Source organism: Magallana gigas, chromosome 6, assembly GCF_963853765.1.
Source record: "Magallana gigas chromosome 6, xbMagGiga1.1, whole genome shotgun sequence".
NCBI lineage: Eukaryota > Metazoa > Mollusca > Bivalvia > Ostreida > Ostreidae > Magallana > Magallana gigas.
This window is the reverse complement of record NC_088858.1, coordinates 4562267-4584814: the sequence shown is the minus strand read 5'-3', so window position 1 is coordinate 4584814 and position 22548 is coordinate 4562267. Positions and strand designations below refer to the sequence as shown.

At 33.6% G+C, this 22548-nt stretch overlaps 2 protein-coding genes across 2 annotated transcripts; one reads left to right on the top strand and one right to left on the bottom strand.

The window, feature by feature from the left end:
• Window positions 1–1401: 1401 nt before the first annotated feature.
• On the bottom strand, window positions 1402–13921 carry LOC105331438 (probable ATP-dependent RNA helicase DDX28). The gene is made up of 15 exons (XM_066087525.1): window positions 13823–13921; window positions 12548–12615; window positions 12167–12436; window positions 11922–12035; window positions 11536–11593; window positions 11044–11183; window positions 10854–10919; window positions 9958–10039; window positions 9287–9393; window positions 8065–8175; window positions 7696–7792; window positions 6848–6999; window positions 6544–6636; window positions 5985–6137; window positions 1402–3043 (listed from the first exon to the last, which is right to left on the bottom strand). The coding sequence occupies exons 2-15, from the start codon at window positions 12608–12610 to the stop codon at window positions 2966–2968; spliced, it is 1584 nt and encodes a 527-aa protein (XP_065943597.1). The 5' UTR covers window positions 12611–12615; window positions 13823–13921; the 3' UTR covers window positions 1402–2965.
• A 201-nt stretch (window positions 13922–14122) lies between these two features.
• LOC105331437 (BRISC and BRCA1-A complex member 2) lies at window positions 14123–22190 on the top strand. The gene is made up of 11 exons (XM_011433620.4): window positions 14123–14280; window positions 14447–14523; window positions 15875–15966; window positions 16197–16388; window positions 16509–16583; window positions 20520–20620; window positions 20894–20993; window positions 21230–21300; window positions 21405–21487; window positions 21613–21763; window positions 21946–22190. The coding sequence occupies exons 1-11, from the start codon at window positions 14177–14179 to the stop codon at window positions 22007–22009; spliced, it is 1110 nt and encodes a 369-aa protein (XP_011431922.3). The 5' UTR covers window positions 14123–14176; the 3' UTR covers window positions 22010–22190.
• Window positions 22191–22548: the final 358 nt, after the last annotated feature.

The window sequence follows — 22548 nt, the reverse complement described above, 5'->3', positions numbered from 1 at the left end:
TGAAAATGGTTATAATTTCGTCTCTTCTCAAACAAAAAATGTTATAAAAACCCAACCCATGACGGCTGTTTTTTAAGTAAACGTATTTTAAGCGAAACAAATAGTTGTAATCATATTTCTAGCAAAATAGCTTTGGGTAAAACTTAAAATACAATCCTTGTCTTTAAAAGGAAAATTGTAGCACAGCAAAACTGTTTTCCAATATTTTGTCGATATTTGACCAAGACATTTAACGGTTCTACGCGTTATCATGCCAAGTTAAAAGTACATTTAAATCCTATTTTTCCAGTTTGTAGTTGCATTGACAACATCCTAATTCCAATCACCCAAAACCTCTAATCCCCTGTATTACTGCCGTAATCAAGGACTAGCGATGACGTCATATGCACCGACCAATAACTATCCTCGTTTCCAGTGCTGTATATAATGAGTCAGAGTATACAGAAAATCCAAAAGTGCAGATTTTGCAATGAGAAACACATATGCAGTGAGAAAAATCTTGCCTCTGGGCACATAGCTCGCCTTTTGAAGCATATCTCGTAAGAATTACTCTAAAGCCTATAGGACGTTAAAATGACGATTCAGTATAAACTACAAAACAGCAAATACCACTAATTTTGCATCACATGATTTTTGTACGTCCATGCGCATTAAGGTGGTATGGGACACCTACATATTTGTACTATCGAAATAAGCAATAAAATCAAATATAATCTTAAATAATTTTTCTTTCTAAAGTCAGTTATTAGTTTAAGTTTTACCAATAAACAATAAAATCAATTATAATCTTAAATACTTTTTCTTTCTCAAGTCAGGTATTAGTTTAAGCGGCACCTACGAATCTGTAAGTCATAAGTTCGAATCCCATTGGGAATTTTATAATTTTTACCTTTCCGAAAAGTTTTAAAATTAAATTTTTGATCAAATTTTGTAAAATTTGAAAATTCTAAACTGGTGAAAGTATTTCGATTGTAATGTACTTTTATCCACATTAATATCGACAGCTGTTCCATACCACTTTTAAATGATTTTCGCTTGAAAAAAATTAAGTTAAATTCACTTCAAATAAATTTAAATTATATTATAAGCACTAAAGATAGATGTCTCCTAACTTAAAATCCATGAAAGTGTTCTTTTTACTTTTGGAATGGAGGTTTTATTAAAAGACACTATATCACGTTATTTCCAAGTTCAATGTTGAGTAGAAAATCGTAAGTCGATGGTTTTAATAAAGTATAAAACATAATTCAACATTATTGACAAACTTTTATTTTTATTTATTTTTGGGGGGGTCATTGCAAAACCTGAAATTTGAATGCACTAAATCTGAAGTGCCGTAACTCTATCTTTAAAACCACAAGGTCGCTTCCTGGACGTGGCTTAACAAGTCTGCCATGAACATTCTTATCTTACAATATAAGGCAAAAAATAACAATTTTATGCAAATATTTACGGCTGTTTTGTTAATCTTGTGAATACATCAATATTCCTCATTAAATTGAATCATCGGACCTTTTTGGTCCAGCGTCAAGATGATTCCACCACCGCAGCGAAGACAAAATAGCAGCACCCTGCCGTACAGAGCCAACATCGATCATTATACACGACACAGGCTCGACAGAAGGAGCCTTCACCCCCAAGCTTTCGATGACTTTTATTTTTTTGGTAGAAACCTGTCTCTAGAACTTGTATGACATGCATTTCATATTTCAGGGCAGCATATGTGCACTTCCTATTTCTGAAGGCTAAACATCAATAAGAACACGGAAAAAGCAATTTTCCTCACACTTTTAAAAGAGACTATAAATACTGTTTGTTTAATTAGATTTGTTTCGGCCCGACTTTGCCGGTGGCGTTACGAGCAATGCTTGTATTGTGTATACGGTACCATTCCGGGATGGCTCGTCTTACAGCATTGGAACCTAACCTATTACTCACTACCTGTAAAGTACAGGATCTCGGAACAGAGAAGAAAAAAATCCAATAAAATTCTCCCCTGATCATCGGAGCGCTTCGTCACTAATTAACTGATGTCTATTATAAGTGCCTCAATTTCGGATCAATCTTGAAATCCAGGCATCCGTCCGATTTGGTGAACCAGGCCGGCTCTTCTGAAGGTATGCCGCGGTCCCAATCGATCCCTCGCATTCGGGCCGTGTTCGCGCTGTCGATTACTTCCGGAAAATTCCGATCGAACGTTAAATGTACATATTTGCAGTATCATAACTACGTGATGATTTCCGGTGGCAATCAGGGGGAATGCATTGTTATACAGCGCCGTATTCTTTTAGCATCGGAAATCGCCAAAACGATCAGATCTGTCATTTCACGCAACAAAAAGTCCACATTTATATGACATCATATTTGGCTCGTGGATATAGAATTCAAAGACTATCAAAACAAAACTCGCACTCATTAGGAGGGGAAAACTCAATACGTCAGTGTCACGGCGTAAATAGAATATCGATACACTCAGCAGCCGAATATTTGTCTTAAAATTGGCCCACTTAAAATACCACAGATCAAAAAGTCAGAGATAGGTTACCGGCTCTCATCTGTTGAGTAGATTACAATAGACTTCCATTTTCACAGCTATTGTCTTGACGTATTTACTCGCTAAGTGGTTGGATACCGTCATTTTTCTTCGATTTAACGCTCTGATTTTGGCACCGTGCTGGGCCTGTCTTCTGTGTTTGGTGTGAAAGCATTTGAAGAATAGCAGGACCCATCAAATGCACGGATGTCACCGACAGGTGATGGTAGAACGAGGACCTTTGGCCAACAAGAATTAGAGAGTCACAAAACGGAGATGTTGTTGCATCATACCAAATACATTCACCTTAGAATTTCCTATCATTTTCAATGTTCTTTTGAAAACATATCCAAAAGGCATTGTTTCTGTCACAGACACACATCAAACATGACTTTTTCCGAGTAACAGAGGGTGGGAGTGTGGTCCTAACCATTAGTCCTCTACCCCCCTCAGCTTTCTCTTGATGTTGGCGTTCACGTTGTGGAAAGGTTGGCGTTTTCTTACGGCGGTCTGTAACGGAAGTCATAGAACAGACCTGTAATGACCGGGGTACATGTGCTAGTAATTGCTGTATTAGTCACAAGTTTTCAAAACAACAATTGACTCCCTATTATAAATGTGCATATACAATATACAAAAATTCTTTATTGGATAACTACAAATCTCTCATAGCCTGTAGAACACACAATAACTTGTGAAGGCACCAAAACTTTGAAAGTTGTCTGACCAAAATAAAATAATCAAGGAATACGTAATTGTAATGGTTTTAAATTCTATCATGGGTTTTTATCATATTTTTCCCCCGTAATTTTTGGATCGAAGATTGAGTTTATTCTCTGTTTTCCCCGATGTAGATATTGTGATAAGAGTATGCTAGATCAACTACAATTAACCACGCATTGTCGCAATTTTCCTCTCTAATGTGTTTACTTTCGGGGATTCCAGTAACTTGGGAAAACACCCCTGGATAACTATCCTTATATAATAAAATCCGACTGATAGTAACTGGTTAAAACCACACTGGTTCTGAGTTTATCTCCCCGCTGAATCTAAAGTAACAAGGAAATATGATAAATGACGAATGGAGTGTCCAAGATTTTACACAATATGTACATTTAGATTTAATGAATTAAAAACAACATTGTAATCGATCATTGATTGATTACATCTTATAAAGTAATAATTACAAACGATTACAAACTAAAAATTACTGTAATCAATTATTAATCAAATCAACAAAATTTCTCCAAATAATCTATTATAAATCGACATTTTTTAAAGTAATTGTACCTACGCCTGCTCTCATTGGGTATTAAAATCATGCTGTAATACGCCCGAGGTTCTGATGATATGTACAAGGTCTGCAATTTCATCAGTGGGATGTATAAAGGTATACCAAAATTTTCAAAGTGCGTAATTTTTCAAAGTGCGTTGTAACAAAGCTATAAAAAAGTTATGTTCCTCAAAAATACAACATACCGGTACATGTACCTTGATACACATATATTTACATTTTTCAGCGTCTTTGCCTTTGATAACACTACGAATCGATTTTGTACTATACTGTCCAATAAATTCAAATGACGTATAAATGGGGCGCAAACGGGGTTTGCGAATTTATTTTCAAATATTTAATCGTACAATTACTGAAAATTATATAAATATAAGTTACAAGGAATCATTTTTTGTATATTATGAGGTGATAATTTCTGTCGGGGTATGATCAAATCTATCATAAAGCCCTTTGGGCTTTATTGGATTTGATCCTGTCCCGACCAAAATTATTACCTCATATTTAAAAAAATGATTCCTTATTACTTAAAAAGAAGTTTTATACATAAACTATTATCATTTTTGGTATGTCCGAATGTTAAACACATTTCAGTAGCTAAAAAGGAAACTTGTATAATTTTATAATAGTATTCTTTGTATTTCATCATCAGTTAATACCAGTGCTTGAATTTTAGTAAGCATATGCGAGACTGGCTGTGACTTTCATATGATGAGTTGGTTTAAAAAAATGAGCAATTAGTGACAATGTATTTAATCTCGACAACTGATACTTGGAATAGGTGTTCAGGAAAAATAATAAATGACAAAAAAATGTGGTAAAGAAACACAGCTTCATTCTAAATTAAAGTTTATTTTTAAGTGAGAAATAAAAACATAATTAAAAAAAATGCAGAATTGATATGACACCAATTCTTACAGTCCCAGTATTAAGGAGACTGGATGGTCAACAAACTAACCATCAGATCTACCTAAAATCTTAAGATCTAATTTGTTTAGTTATAAATTATGATTTAGGAAAGGAAATAATTCCTATATTTTACATTTTGGGTATTCCCTACACTTTTAACAGAGCTCTTCTTTTAAAAAAGATTAATACAGTCTTAAAATGGCTTCAACCATCCAGCCCTCTTAAAAATAGTTGGTTCTTAGTAATGACTGGGATGACACAGATTAAGGAGGTTTACTGTCAAACTTCAGTGAAAAGATTTCAATAGGCTTTTAGCAAAGGAACAAGAAAATCATCTTATTTGAATTATTTTAAGAGTTTTATGACTCAACAGAAACTATTAGAAGGCTCATTTTCAAATACAGTTCATTTTGAAATATGGCTTATTTTCAAATACATGTACGTCCTATTTTCAGGTCTGACAAGAAAGTGTGATTTCAGTAAAGCAGCTTATTTCCAAAAGGTAAGGGTTTTAGGTATAGGTTAGCTCTGCTCTATGAATTTAATCATAAAATATTAGAAATGAACATCCCACTGCTAAACAAACCTACAACTAAAAAAAAAATGCTGGGGTTAAATGAGGCCTTAGAGACCACAAAATGTATGCTTTAGGTATGACTTATTATATAAGTATAAAGATTTTGAATTCATCATATTTCCCTCAAAAGTAAACTACTCTGTTACATCATTATTAGGATGCCATACTTAATATGAACCTCTAATAATGAATATTAATGGTGAAATTGGGTTCCATGGCACAAATATTTTGCACAATATGTGATACATATTGTACTTCAACTTTGATTTTGGGGGTTCATATAAATGGCCCACATATTGTAGAATAAACTTTAACCATTGACCATTTTTGCCTGTGGACTTTGTTTATGAGAGACAAACAATGTAACTATATTTATTTACTAAAGTATCTCTTTATCATCTTCATTTTTGTCAGTTAGTAAGTGATGATGAACATACCCATATTTGTGTACTAGCAAGCAGGTGTATTAAGATACAGGCACAACCTTTTTTTGACCTATGGGTCAGTGATAACATTCACCTACTGTACCTCTATTTATATTCTTATGTAAAACTATTTCATTTTAATGTGCACATACCTATATTATTCTTATGTATAACCTTTTTTCATCATAATGTGCACATACCTCTCTTTGTAGTCTAATGTATAAACTTTTTATCATAATGTGCACTTACCTCTATTTGCCAGAGTAGCTCCACTTCCCAGTTTTCGGAGATAAAGCTGGTTACTGTACCATGACCATGTGACCCGATACGACCAACGCGTCCACAACGGTGAATGTAGTCGGACACAAAGTCAGGGAAATCGTAGTTCACTATATGGCGGGCCTACAAAAAATCATAATAATAAACCCACTTATTTACAATGTAAATTGTGTACCAATTCATTTGTTCAAGTCTTTTTCGAACCTGTAAGAGAAAATGCCTCATGCCATAGTGTTCATGCCATTCTACTGTTCAGTTCATAAAAGATAACTTGTTAAATCTTTACAATATACAGCTGTGTCGTCTTTTTTACTCTCACACATAAAAAAAATCAACATAACTTAAAAAGTCTTAGTCAGATAACATAAACTTAGGTGATTTTACTGATATGGAGTTCACACCACACAAAGTTTACTATTTCACCTGGCACAAGTACTAATCGTTATAAAAGTTGTTTGTTACAAAATTGATAGATAACTAATACACATATTTCTGAAGATGTTTGGTTGTACCACTTACTACCACTTACTCTGATGGTGTCCAGACCTCTCGAGGCGATATCTGTACACACAATGACATCTGACTTCTCTGTTTGAAAGTCATTAAACTTCCCTTCTCTGAACTAAGGGAGAGAAACTGGGTTATATAATGTATGAATGTTCCGGCATTAATACACTAATTTACAACTAAACAACTACACACATTTCAGTAATCAATTGCAATGAAAGGCAGTTTTATCAAATAAAGTGCAAGCATTCTCTTTTTACATATGTTGTATTTATCTGTATGTTTATCACGGCACTATGACAATGATGTATGACAGTACAGTGTACCTGTGGCCGGATCTGGGCGTTAAATATTGTGCTGGGTATATTGTTCTCCTCCAGGAATTTCATCACAAAGTAGCTGGTGGCTGCCTGGTTACAGAACACCATGGTGGGGACACTGCTCTCAACATTCTTTCTCACAATCTTCAAAAGTTCAGCTGAAACAAAAGAAAGAGAGCGATGAGAGGATGAGTGGGTCAAAATAACGAAAAAGGTAAGATTTATATTTTACCTGGTCATGTCAGGTTAAAAAACAAACTAAATGATGCAGGTTAGGGAGTTTTGATAATTTGTCTGCTCATCTGATGGCAGTTTTCATAGCAAGGATGTCAAAAAGAAATAATTTCATTTTAAAATATATTTAATTATCTATTTAACAATGAAAGATTGTTGCAAATAGTGAAGAGATTAAAACAGAAACAGCAAGATAAGGCGGATCTAAAACCAGCTTAATCCAGAATTGCAGCCGAACCTTCATTTTTTGAGAAGCAAAGAGCAATGAAAGGATTTTTCACAGTAACGCATCACTGTGAAAATAATTTTATTGATACATGTATATGAATATTAATTGTACTGTTCTTACACATTCACCTTATGAAACAACTCTTGAAAAACATTTTACATTCTGCAGTAGATGAAGTGGATGCATAAAGAATCTCCCAGAATTTTAGTTCAGTAAGTTATGTGTGTTTTCTCTCCTCTTGCAAGGGATGTAAATCAAACAATGAGTTTGATTTTTTTTAACATGTTTTTGCCTAATTTCATTTTTATTTTTTTTTAGTTGCATTTAGATACACAAATTTTATCTTTATGTCATTAATTTGTTGCAGTGTAAGGTTAATGAGAAGCTTTACCTGGTTTGTTGGATTTCTTGACTCGGATAAACATCTGAGTGATGTGAGGCAAGACTGAATGTAGGCACCTGGAGGTTATCTTTGTAATGCTCTCCATCTACATGTGTACAATGGGTTCTCTCATAAGGAGATGTTGGAATACACATAGAACAAGCAAATATAATTTGTACAGACAAAAATGTATAAATCATATTTCTAATCCATTTATGAGAAATCAATGTAAATTACATGAAAGTTTAATGTATAATGCTGAAAAGACAAATGATTTTATTATAAGTTGAATTTGTTGTCTCCTTTCATTATGAATAAATGAAGCAGACTCAAAATGTCAACAATAAGTTTGAAGAGACGGTGATGAAGCTATCTCACTGATATCAAGGATCCGATGTTTTTCTGGAGGTCCCTGGGCATGGTGGCGCTGACCAGACTGAGCTGTACTCCTGTAGACCCCTGTCCCTGGACACCCACTCCTCCATGTATCTAAACAAAACATTTATACCCTTGTCATTTATATTATCGAGAATTAATAATGATTCATATAAACTATCCATACCATAACATTTACAGTGAATTTATAAAGCTGTACACTATTGAAGTTAGAACCTTTTTCCTGCTCACTCACACCAACATGTACCGTGTCTAAACCACTGCCATTTAGCATTAACAGAATTAACCTTGATATAAAGTCCTGAATGATGACCAAGATCCATATCCATACCACCACGGTTTACAGAGAATTTACAAATATGGAATAAAGAGAATTCATAAATACAATGTAGGTCACATTTACCAGGGGTATGTACCTATCCTACCTACATTTACAAGGAATTGAAAAATGAAAACATCCAACAGTTTATCTAGCTAAACCATTTAGTATCAATATATACATACCAATAGCAAAATGTACACAGAATTAACAAAAATTTATTAAGGTATTTGATGTATAAAGACCACATTTTGTACCTAATAAATGAATGGTCCGATATTCTTAATCATGATGTCATTTTGTAGGTAATATCAAATAAAAATACTCCACCAAAGGAATTTTCAAAATTTTTATTATGGTCCAACTTATTACAGCTTGAATTTTGCATTGAAGTCTGTTTTATTGAGATATTGTAAAAAGTAACTTAAGATTTGTAAAACTCTCTTGGTTAATACATGCATAAACGTGTTCCTTATTAAAATATGAAATAAAATGAATCATTTACCACAGATATTTTGATATAATTAAAATTTTCCTTTTTTTTCATCAAGGGGAGATAACTCTTTAAAAAATTATAAGGTGCAAAATGAACGGCTCCTTATACATGTATGTTGTCTGTTGTGTGAATTTGGTTCATTCCACTTTAATAGTTATCTAGCAATACATATTTAACTAGTTTAAAATGATTCAAAATTGCTCAATATCCCTTCATTATACATTGAATACCTTAAGTAAAGTTCAATATATTTTCAGGTTACACAGCGTACCCATCCCTACAATATTTACATTGAAAACAAGTCTGACATATTATCAGCATGTAATGCACTTTTTATCATGGAACTCCTTTATTAAAACAAGGACAAAATTAAGTACAAATGTACTCACAAGCATGTTTGTGAGAATAGATCGGACTTCATGGAAGAAACTGTCATCCAATAAGGTATCCGCCTCATCCAACACAAAGTGCTGTAACTGGGAATGTTTGATCCTACCTGAAACCATTCAAGATTGTCAGTCTATCTGTAGCAATCTGTCATTTTGACCTACATAAATATGCTGTAAATGTATTATATTTGGCATGAACCATATTTGGCGGAAATCAGTTTTTGAACAAGTTGACATGAATTTGAATTAGCGTATTCCTGAATGGACTATTCTTATACATATATGCATGGCATTTAGCGATGTACTTGATATAGTGGAAGCTGCATTCGGTCAAAAGCACTAAATAGAATACACAGCCAAATGAAGTACTTTTACAGCAACTATGGCATATTTCAAGATGATAGCCTTTCTTATTCTTGGGGAAAAAGTTTTTTTTTTCCTTTTTTTTACCTTTTATTTTGAAAAATTTTCATTCATTTATATATTCACAATCTATTGTTATACATGGCTGTCATTTAAATATGATTTATAGATTGTTTTTATAAGTTGAGCACAGTTTATGTGTTTGTAAAATGAATCCCATTTATTGCTGATAATTAAGTTAATCATTAGGAAATATTAAACAAATTAATTCATCTTATCAAAATGTATAATACCGGTAGATGTCCTACCATAAGTAAGAAATTTTTTTAAGGCTCCAGGCGTTGCTATGAACACATCGATTGGCTCGCTTTTCATGTATGTTACCTTAGCCTGCAAAGTAAGTGATTTTGAATAATAGTAATTTTTTAAAATAAATTTTCAATGAAAATTCAAATACCAAGAAAAAATGAAACATAATTTATTTCAAAGGATACCAAAATAATTTGAACTTAAAAAGGTGACTTACCATACCTACAAAATAGGGTTAAACAGATGGATAAATTCTATCCATCTTTGGCATTAAGTGAAATTAATGCAAAAATATAGTGTTTCCTTAAAAAGAGTCATAAAATGCAAGTAGCAAATCCAGCATGGGGTCAGAAGAGGTAGGAGGGGGACCAGAATGTCTGCCCCTTACTCCAACTGAATCGTTCTCATATATAAAATACTTTTAGTTACAAAAAGGAGAGAGATTATATAAAAAGTTAAACTCCCAACATACCCTTCCCCTATTCTTGGAAAAATGAACTGGACTCCATAGGAAATATAATTTGGATTTGTTTGAGAATTTGAATCCCTTCTTGGTTTAACAATTACATCAAGTCCCTTGGGCCACAAAAGTTGGTTGTAAAACAGACCTAGCCTTGTCCCTCGAAAGACACCATGGCAGATAGGATTTAATTACTGTAGAAAGGGAAATATTCACCCCGTTTTATTTTTGCCCCTTTTGCTCTCGTAAGCACGCGAATTTTAGACTGGGCAATTTCCAATATCTCAAATCATCTTATAGCAAACATAAACGTGTCTGCTCCAATTCAAGATGGGGCGAAACTGTTTGCAACTGTAGTATGGTGAAAATTACATGGGGCGAAAATAACTCAGTATACAGTATTTCTTGAGTATACAGTATTTCTTGAGTACATACGCTGATATGTTGTCCTCCAGCCAACGCTCTGAACACCAGCAGATCCTCAAACATTGTACATACTTCCTGTTAATGATAAAGAATTTACTAAATGTTTCACAGAGTATAATCTCCTGGTGTTGTCCTCCATACAACACGGAATGTATATTACATGTACAACCCCATAGTTACTCACATTCTGGAGACTTACCATCAGCTGGTGAACCAGTTCTTTGGCAGGAACCAGTATAACAGCCCGCGGGGCATTGTCTGTCTCGTTAGGGTTGTGTGTCTTCTGTCGTACCAGGTTCTCTATGATTGGCAGCAAATAAGCCAAAGTTTTCCCACTACCTATCAATCCCATCAAAAATCAAAACCAATCAATCAAAAATAAATGCAACATTTTGTCTAAATACAGTGCTATAATACAATAATTCAAAACTTAACAACACAATCCAAAATTTTTAGCACCATAATTCATATCATAGTTCATCCCTTTGATATCTTTTCAAGAAAACTTTTCTATCAGTATTTCTTTTTTTCAAGTAAGTCTCAAATAAGAAACAAATTTGAATAATTTACAATATATTTCAGAAAATGATAATATGTGTGTTTCATATTACATGTATATTTAGAAGTCCCAAAAACTAATCCTAAATATATGATTACCTATGAAATATAAATGAGACAATACAATATTCACCTGTTTGGGCTGCACACAACACATTGTCTCCAGAAAGCACAGCTGGTATTGTCTGTTTCTGTACAAAAAAAATTAATGACTGAGAGGATTATGTGCCAAATTGCTCACCTGTAGTAATACCTAACTGTTACCTAAGAGAGTAAGAATCTACAGTAATTGGTTCTAGAGATGAAAATGTGAAAGTACACAACCCTGAAGTAAACTAAAAGGAACGAAACACAGCAGTCACCGAACAAATCTTCATAACAGCTGACTTAAACCTTGTCTCAAGTAAGGTAAAAATGATATATAATTTGTTTAATGTAAGGAGTATATAATAACTGAACATAAATTCATATTTGTGCGTAATTATCAGCATTCATTCTTATTTCAGCAAAGTTACTGACCTGTATATCAGTAGGCACCTCAATCCCAGCAGTAGACAGCCTCTGACATAACTCTTCGCTAATATCCAGGTCAGCAAATCCACATTGCTCTGTACTTCGCAACAGGGCTGGATTCTATTCATATGTAACAAAGAGTTAGGCAGATAAAATAACATGCAAAATTCAGTTGTTTTTTTTTTTAGCATTTTAAATAGTTCATCAGTTTTTTTATCCTTGGCAAAGAATTTTAAACAATAGACACTTACAGTTGACACAGCATTGATGGTGAAGAAGTCTCTTGCTATATAAGATTTACGGTGCTTCCAACCATGGGATGCTAGCGCTTTAGGATCATTCTCATCAAATTTTCCACTGGAATAAAAGTTGTATTCCTTATTTTTGCAACTGATCACCAAAGCACCTTTTCGCTGTTGTTTTAAACTTTCTTCTTGAATAATTTTCCTCAGTTTCACTTTCTCAATGTTTCTAGCCATCTTCTTTGGAACAGTCAGGGTTGGAATCTCTTTGGTTGATACCTGGAGAAGTTTCAAACTAAATACATTTATGTAGCTGTTCAAAACATAACAACTGACCGAGCAGTCTTGTTTATTGAGTTACTGTAAAGAACAAAACTAGATATGACATACCTGTCGCCTCAGATTTTTCACTCCATAAATAAGGCATCTTTGAACAAACATTTTCCTTATCATCTTTTCTATAAAAAAAAAAAAACAAATTCAAAATGTATGCAATATGTATATTAGCAAGAAAATGCAGAAAGTAAGAAAACTGTTTACACATATAAACTCTGAATATAATTACCAGTGAGATCGAGTCATATGAAGAGTTTATTTTGAACAAAAAAATATCTACATATTTTAATGCAACACCTAATTCAGATAAGACCGAGCGCAGCGAGAGGCGGGCGAAGCCCGTCTCGCAAAGCGAGGATTAATGGTAACACGTATATATAAGAAAATCATTGAAAAATGAAAGTTGAATCAGGGGTACTAAGGCCAAAAAAAATTTCTTCCAGCCATGGGCGCCGCCATATTGGCAGCCATTTTGTTTTTAAAAAGTTAATTCGATCATTATTTGACCGGTACTTATCGATGTTTGTTGCCCCTAAACTCGATTAAAATGTTCCAGTATTTAAATAGAAGGTAATTTGAATCAAAAGAATAAAAGAGGACACCGAATAAGTTTCAATAGTGCTTCAGCCAAGAAACACGACTAGTTCTGTGTATGTCCTATCAAATTATCAGATGGAAAATAAAAACATTAATATCAAGGAACTGATCTTTTAGATACTGAATAAAGTATTCGATTTTATAACTGTGGCATTTATATGAATTAAATTGATAAACAATGAAAGAAGAAATAAAAAAAAGTTAGGAATAACGTAACTCTCTTCGGCTATTTCCGAAGATAAAACGTGTATTACGTTTGAAACATGACGTCATAATGTAGACTGAGCACGCGACGTTTCGTTAAACTTTGGCTAATGCTTTGAGTAGTCAACCAGGCGGATCCTACTGTATGCATTTCAAATAAATTTTATTCTACAAAAATCAAACTGCACTGAGTTAAATCTGCGCTCGGTCCAACGGTCACACCGTTTACATATTATAAATATTATGTTTTATTGTGCGACCATTGGGGTGAGTGCAGCATAAATTTGAATTAATTACAGAAAGAAAAGTATGGCTGCTATTTCGAAGTGGCGAATAATTATGTCCCTTGACTGTACACTTTGTGGTGATGTTTTCAAACCAGTTTCAAATTTTTTGGCCTAATGGTTATGGAGAATTATTTTTTTTTTGAAAATGACAACAGAAGAACAAAATGACTCTAAGGTAGGTCAATACAGTACTATTGGGAAAAGGAACTTTGTTAATTCAAGAATTTTATCCATAACTTACATTTCTTCAAGTTTTTAACATCATAGACACAACAAATTGGGCAATAAACATGAACAACGTGAAACTGAAATCACTGGAAGTTAATCAAGTAATATAATTTTAAAGTAAGTGCAAAGAAAATAAAAATCCGGGATTTAAAATTAGGCAAACATTGTTGTGCATTTGATTTAGAATTTAATGATACGGATTTTACTATACTGCAGTAAAGAAAGGACAAATAAAAAAAATCACCCATGAAAAAAAATTGTGAAACTTTTGTCCCATATTCTCTATTCTAAAAAAACCCGGGAATTTGAATTCCGTCTATGTTTTTTTAATCTAGAAAATCAAAGAAGAAACTGACTCACCAGAAGGATGCAGATATCACCCCATTTTAACAAAATTGTGGAGTCGTTGATGGTTGAAGGGAAATTTGGTGTTTGCAATGGGATTACTCGAGTCAATGACGTTAAATCTGGGTGGGTAACTTTAGGCCTAATGTCATCGATATCTGTTTTTACAAGATAATAAGATGACGTTATGTTTTTAGTTTTGTATCAAATGATAAACTACTGTAATACATTGTTGATTCAGGTTGGTGAATAAACATATATCATATATAAAACAAAGTTTGTTTGGTTTCAGGAGTAGCACATTGCGGAAAAGTCCAAGTGGAGACAGATTTAAAATCTACATTCCTTATGCAGGTCAAACCATAACATGTAAGTCAAATACAAACATTCCGTTACAGTACTGTACATTCCTATAGACCAAGAGAGGGAAGACTACGAGTGTTGTTGTTAAAAATTGGGATGTATACCTGAAAAACTTTAAAGATTGCTTATAAGTGAGCGCATTGAGCTTCATAGACAAAGTATGTGCCTGTGTGTATTCAAATTTAAGCTGCGCTCGCCCCAACAGTCGCACTGTTTAACATATTAAATCATGCATTTTTAATGAATTTTATTTCCTACAGATCTGTAGCTCAATGGAGAAATATGGGTTGATAGACTGTAGAGCTATTATTACTTATTAGGTTAGTTACTGACTCACAACGGAAATATATTGGGTTGATCAATCTCATAGATGGCGAGGCGAAGCCGAGCCGTCTATGAGATTGATTAACCCAATATATTTCCTTAGTGAGACAGTAACTAACCTTATAAGTGTCTTGTTTTCCTGAGGAGTATCAAGCGACATATTTATTCACAAATAGCGATGACCTACGCAAGATGCCTAACATCTCGTCCAATTTAACTAATTTAAACTCTTCAACATTTTCAATCTCACCTTTCAAATACTCTTTAAAAATCTTTGCTTCACCCATGTTTACTTACAATGTTTTGTTGCTATTCAATTTTAAATGTTTTCTCCCTTTCCTCTGCAGAGATTTGAGCAAATTTCGACGCTGCCATTTTGTTCTGCTCCAGACAAAACAATGTGACGTCAATATTCTAACTAAGGGCAACTACTCTAATTTTAAAGGATTTCAAAGGGCAACTACTCCAAATACTTTAAGAACTTATGGCATGCGGTTTATGTATTAAATACTATGAAATGTCAAAAAAAGTAAGCGTAGCGTCGGCCAATGATGGCCATATTACCTAATATTATTTCTCACCGACCAAATATAGAGATATATGAGGCAATCACGTGCTATGTTTAAACCAATGAAAGTGTGACATTTCTGTTCAAGGGAAAACAAATAGTAATATACAGTTCCTCCCATACAAAAACTTGCAATTTATGGCACACAAGAAATTGCACTAGTTTTAGATTTGTTTATTTAAACAATATTTTATTATGTAAAAAAATATTACATAATAGGATTGGACAGCAGGCAATCTGCCTATTTGAGCCCTCTCCTTTTTTAGTTTTAGTTTTAGATTTGTTAACTAATATCTCTCCAAAACCAGCACAAGTTTTTGTGAGCTGTGAATTGCAAGTTTTTTGTATGGAAGGAACAGTAGTTCTAAATCATGTCAACAGAATTTTCCTGTACAGCTTCAGATCAGAATTTAGCACTATATGAGGTTAAGTTATAATCTGATAGTTTTTTAAAACATGTTGTAGGGGAGGTAATTTTGGATAATTCCTGCCCAGAAGAGCCTCCAGACTTCATATTTGAAGACTCAGACTTTTGTCCAAATGTAGCAGACATCAAGGTGCAGGCAAAAGAATTCAAAGTCCATTATATGTATTAGGATTATCAATGCATATATGCAAATGAATAAATAGAAACAAAATTAACAAGCATTAAAAAAAAAAAACCCAGGATTTTATTAATGTAACCAACTTAAAAATTGATGAAAATTCACTTCATTTTATTTAAAAAAAAAAATTTGGAATTTGAATAAACATTTCTGTTTAAGATAAAACAAGATTTGTATTGTAGAGCTTGGTGAACTGGGATATTGGTGACCCCCATTGTTTGACAAAGGTCATCAGAGAGCTTCTGGTGCATTACAAAACCTTCCATGAGAGATTACTAGAGGCTCACTCCAGACTGCAGTTCGAGTATTCTTCACTTCTTGATCAGACTGAGCTATCTCGAGATCTCATTGAAGTTTACTCAGAAAGGACAGAGGTAACCTGCCCAAACTCAATTTAAATTTTTTGGAGCAGTGCAGATTTAGACTTTGTTTTATCTTAAAAACTGCTATTGCATATTAATTATTTTTAGAAATAGAATTATTTTATTTTGCAGAAGAAAATTGGGCCAATAAATTTTCTGATCAAACTACCGGTAGACTTTTCAGATATACCCCCATACCTCACAAAAGTAAGTACACTGTACATGTTAGTACAGTACCGATCAGACCAGGGATGGGGTAATGGTAATTTGTAATGGTAATTGAGCGTAATTAATTACAAATGTTGATGTAATTGGAAGTAATGTGTAATTGGCCACATTTTCAATTACATGTAATGGTAATTTAATTAATTACTTTCAAAAAAGGCATGTAATTCCAATTACTTTTCAATTACTTTCAATTACACACTGATGGACATATAAATATCAAGCTGTCCACTACCAATTTTTCCCCCACTATGGTACATTAGGTCAAGTTCGAAGAGTAGTTAAAAAGCATTAAACTATTATTATATATATCATTATAATACTAATATTTTTCAAAATGGATTTTTTCATTGATTCAATATTTAATGATAAGTTTCCCAAATTTAATTAAGTACATGTATTTGATGATTTGTTTGATCTATTTTTTCTTAAAAAATACTTATTTCCCTTCTTATTAGAATAATTAGTGTGTCAATTATCATTTGATTAGTTTAAAACATCACTGTTTAATTTACAAACAAAATTAGTGTTATCGAAATTATATAAACTATCAAGTCATGCTTTGTAATTGATAGCCTAAAATACACAGAGCTAAAATGCATGGCTTCAAATGGGTTTAAGTTTTTGATGCCTAACATGTCCACAGGGTACGTGTGTTCCCTTATTGCTAACATTTTGATAATTAGGTAGAGAACAACAGGTGTGAATTGTGTTTTGATAACAATTAAAATCTGCCCTCTACCCAAGATTAACCTGTACTTTGGCATTGTATTTACAAAGAAAAATCAAAGGCCTGAAGGGCCATAATGGCTTACGGGTTTGATATGACTATATTTACATGGATCGAGTATGATTCCCTCTATTTCTTACGGAAACTTTAGTTTATTTATAGCTCTATAGAAAGTAACTAGCTACGCGTAATTCATAGATCTATAGAAACTAACAGGACCGATATCAACATGCCCCATTTGTTGATTGGTCGAACCTTAGTGACCGAAACAGACAGGATTGAAATCTAGATGCCTCTTTTATCAATTGGTTGAAACCACCATTGCTTTTAGGAAAATCATAGACTGCTTAAAATAATAATGATGATATCAGACTCAAACTCCACTTTGAGACAATTTGTTTCTTTCTTTTATCCAACGACTGAAGTACATTAACTGTAAATTAATTCAACTTTATATAGGACACAAAAACACTTAAAACCAACATGCTCTCAAATATCAGTATACCTTGTATTCCTACGCACTATGAATTTGCGCGAGAGTTGGTGCACGGTGCGACGAAACAGCGCCACAGCCAGCGCGAAATCACTGCGCGTAAAAATAATATAACCAAATGATGAAATGTACTGCATGTTATGTACTATAATTAATGAATTCTCATGAAATCTACACCAACAAGTATTATTCCATTTTATTTGTATTTCATAAATGTATAATTGTTCATATTTTTCTAGATTTTTCTCTACTTTTTTAAGAGGCTGACCTTCACAAGCTTTTATAAGAAATATAGATTCACAAGGCAGTTCTAACACCTTCTGTTTTATTTTTTTCCCTTTGTACAGAGATAAACTCTTTGGAGGGGGGGGGGGGGAGAAACAGGCAGAAATATGCAATTACAGCAAACTTGTTTTGACACCAAATTTAATTAAAATTAATTACTGCACTATAACTAAAATTTGCAGTCAGTCTCTCTTCACATGACATGTATACACAGTCATTTTCAGAGGCATACTATACAATGCCTCTATGTTATAGTAATGTGACATCGCTTCCGTATATGACTTGCAATCAAGCTTAACTGTATATTGTTTTCTTATTTGAGTACATTTGGTCTCAAGTTTCCAATATTTTTACGACAAATAAACACTTCAATCATAGCACAACCAAGGTAACACCATTGAGGGAACATTGTGCTATTTTTAGATCTTGGAAAATCCCCAACATTCGATAATGGCGGAGGTGTCGAAGAAGGCACATTATAGACCAATCCACACTTTACAAAAGTTATGTCCCTTGGCGGCCATCTTTGGGGAAAAACCCATATATTTCTCACAGTAGCCTTTGTAGTTTAAAGGGTTGTAACTTTGTCATTTGACATTAGAAATCAGGTTCCTCTGTAAATTTTGATTGCCCCAAGTTGGGACAACCCACACATCGAAGGAATAAATTAAATTCCAAGAGATTTCTTCACAGGACGCCCAAATATTTGGTTGCATAAAGAAGGAAAAAGTTGTTTTTTCCCTTTTGACCTTTCGGTTGACCCCGCAAAGGGGAATAACTTTTGCAAAGTGTGGATTGGACTATATTAAAACAAGTAGTAATTGCCCCTCTATTTATGCATTTATTACCGATTTATACTCCCAGTTTCAATATACCTCAATCATAAGTTCAGTTCTTTAACCGTTAAACACTTTCCCCCTTGCTGAGATCGATGTCGATCGAAGTTAGCGACGCTCTCTGCGGGTGCAAACGTTTTTATGAAGATTGAACGAAATAACGACAACTTTACATTTACTTATCACTGTTAGGATCTGAAATAATTGGGAAAAAAATTGTTTGCTTATAATACATGTAAGTATGCATAGCGGAAAGCATGGCGACACTGTGTGATGCATGGCGGGGGCCTATACCTCTATGCAAAAACGGCATAGGGAAAACACTGCAGTTAATATTCATTCGCGTTAGATTTCGAGTTTATTTAAATAAAGTCAATATTGGTTACAATAAAATAAGTGATAATAACATATGGTAAGTATAATCTTGCTTAAAGATATTTATTATGAACAACAAACAGTTAACTTTGCAACATTCGAATAGAACTATTTTTTGTCGCGCATGTTCAGATAACTGAACTCTTTGCCGTAAAGATTATCCGGCAACTAGATGGCCGTAAGCCATAAAAAATAGTGTATAAAAATGCAAAGGAGAAAGTTTTCATATAATAGTTTTGCATGCAAGAAATACTTTAGGTGTAGGTTAAGGGATATGACTTTTAAATGTTTATTGAAGATCAGGGTGTATGGGACACCTCCATATTGTGACTACCAGTATCCGATTTTAAAATAAACAATGAAAACCAAATTATATTTTTTCTTTCCAAAAATTGTAACTAATTAATAGAATAGTTAGCAAATTCTCAAACAGTGAAATTATTTTAATTATGAGGAAATTTTATTCATATTATAGATATACCTCCGTAAATGTTTATGTGTTGTATATAAATCATGGTTTTAGTAAATTTTGATGAAAATGTAATTTGTAATTTAATTAATTACATCTGCAAAGTAATTGTAATTTAATTACATTTGAAAACTCTTGTAATGGTAATGGTAATTTAATTGAAGAATTTAAGCAAGTAATTGTAATTTAATTAATTACTTTCCATTGTAATTGACCCCATCCCTGGATCAGACCCAACCTAACAGAAAGTAAACCCCAACTAAACCCTGGGTTTACTTCCTGGGTTTACTTCGGGTTTACTAGAGTGGACCCAGAGTAAACCCAGAGTGGACACAGAGAGTAAACCCAGTCAGAAGTACATATGTATACCCCTGAAAGCAGGCGCTAACTGTGTATTCGGAATATAAAAAGGGTAGCAATTACAGGCAATAGGATGGTAAGATAAAATACTAGTCTGCTTCACACTTCCGTGCATGCAGTTGACCTCAAAAGTAATTTCAAAGTAAACCCAAAGTAAACCCCGAGTGGACCCAAATTTTCAAAAAGTAAACCCCAAGTAAACCCCAAAAGTAAACCCAGGGTTTAGTTGGGGTTTACTTTGGTGTTAAGTTGGGTTTGATCGGTACTGTATATGATTAAAATACACAGAATGTTATACATGTTATTGCTATTGTATTGACGGGAAATATATTATGCTATTAATTACTATGGTAATGTTTTTCATTTTCAGGATAACCCTGGTGAGAATTCGGCTGTTCTGTTGATATTGTTTCCCTCCCCAGACAGTTCCAGGGTGACGCCCCAGTTATACCTGTCCCCACGGGTGGAACAGTGAGTGTTTAACTATCATTGTCTCAATTTACCTATATAATATTCCTGTTGAAACTAGTGCTATTTCAACAATATCTATCATTCATTGTATGGAACAATAATAGAGAATAAGAATGTTGTAAAAAAAAGAATCTCTTAAATAGCAATACATATCTCAGCTTTGATACAACCTTAAGTGTTAAAACAATCTATATGAACAGATTAACATTATTGTCATTCATGTCATTGTATAAATAGATCAAGACAGTTATATGTATGGTTTGTCTCCTTCAGTGCCTTTGGAGGCAGTGGTAACCTGAGGATCCCAGCCTTTCCCAGTGGGGGTTGTCTCTTAGACTATGTGCCTGACGTCTACAAGCTCCTACAGAACAAGGTAGGCATGTTTTTAGTCTGGGAATTAAGTGTCGATCTAGCTGAGATGTAGAACATCTTAATTTGTTTAGTCAGTGTCAATCTACACCCCGAATGTCAGGAGATTTGCTCTTTTCCTAATTGATCATATTCTTCTCAAGTTGAATTGTCTTTATTGATTTTGAATAGGTAGTAAATGTACATCTGCTTTTCGTTAATGAAAATAAATGAATACTATAGAGACTTTCCTCTTTGAAGGTTGAGAAGACGGTGCAAATATACGAGAGGAGGAAAGAATTAATGGCTGCCTTCTTGAGTCACTTTGGCAGGTACCAGTTATACTCGTATATCACAACATATCTTTAACACTCTATCGAGATTTTGGATTCATTTTAAAGATTTTGATTGTATTTTTTAAACATTCTTTTATCAGGTCGGTGCTGGAATTTGATGCTGATGGATTCTTTGATATTTCATTTCTGTTTGAGTGGAATGATTTTTTCTTCATTTTATACAGTAAGTCTAAAATCATAAAACCAGAGGTAAAATCAAGTAGACATGTAGAACCTTAAGCTCTGACTCAGTTTTAATCTCCTATTAATGCTAATTTACTTTAGTATTGGATACTTCTGTGATTGTAGTTGAACTTGCCCCATCTTTTCCCCAAGAGGCTCCCGTGCTGACCTTTCAGTCTATTTATCACGAATCAAAGGAGAAGCCGTACTCCGAGGTACACGATAAATACCCCTACAGCCCACGGTGGAGCGGACCAGAGATGGCCACCAGAATCAAGTGAGTCTCATTATTCTAGGTGAAATTAACAGTCATTACATTTTGCAGTTCACCTGATATTGATTTGTGACTTATTAAAAACACAATGAAGGAAGATAAATTAAGTACATAGCCTTAGACTGTTAGTGCACCTCCTGATGTTAAATTTTAAGGACAGAGTGGATGTTCTCTTCATATTACAGGACCTACATTCTGGACAATATCCAAGCCTTTCAAAAACAGTCAGTGATAAGTGGATCCCTCTAACAGTGGCTGAGACCAAATATACAGGATAACTGGCCAAATATGCAAGATCGTGGCAGAATCTTTCAACAGTTTGTGGCAATATTAAAGCAGTGCCAGAGTCCAAATTGACATAGATTGTTCACATTTTAGTTACTTTGTTATTATATTATGTTTATATATGTGAATAAAACATTTCAATTTTTATGATTCTTTTTCTCAATCTCAGTGAAATCATAACCAGTCATTGCTGGGTAAACAACCGTACTGCATGTATTACGCAACTGTCAACAACTGATGAAGGATTTTCCATCATACCACCTATGTTGATCTTTTCTTTTAATGCAAAGTCATTTTATTTAATCCTCAAGCCCCGAGATTACCAGTATCTAACAAAGAATTGAGAGTTCTGCACATAATTTGACGATTAACTCGTAAATTATGGCTAACCATTTGAAATAATAATAACACATGTAATTTGGAACTTTGTAAGCATCAAATGGAAAATAAAATTTTTAAATTATTCATCTTAAACCATGACCATGCCCTTTTTAAGGTCAATT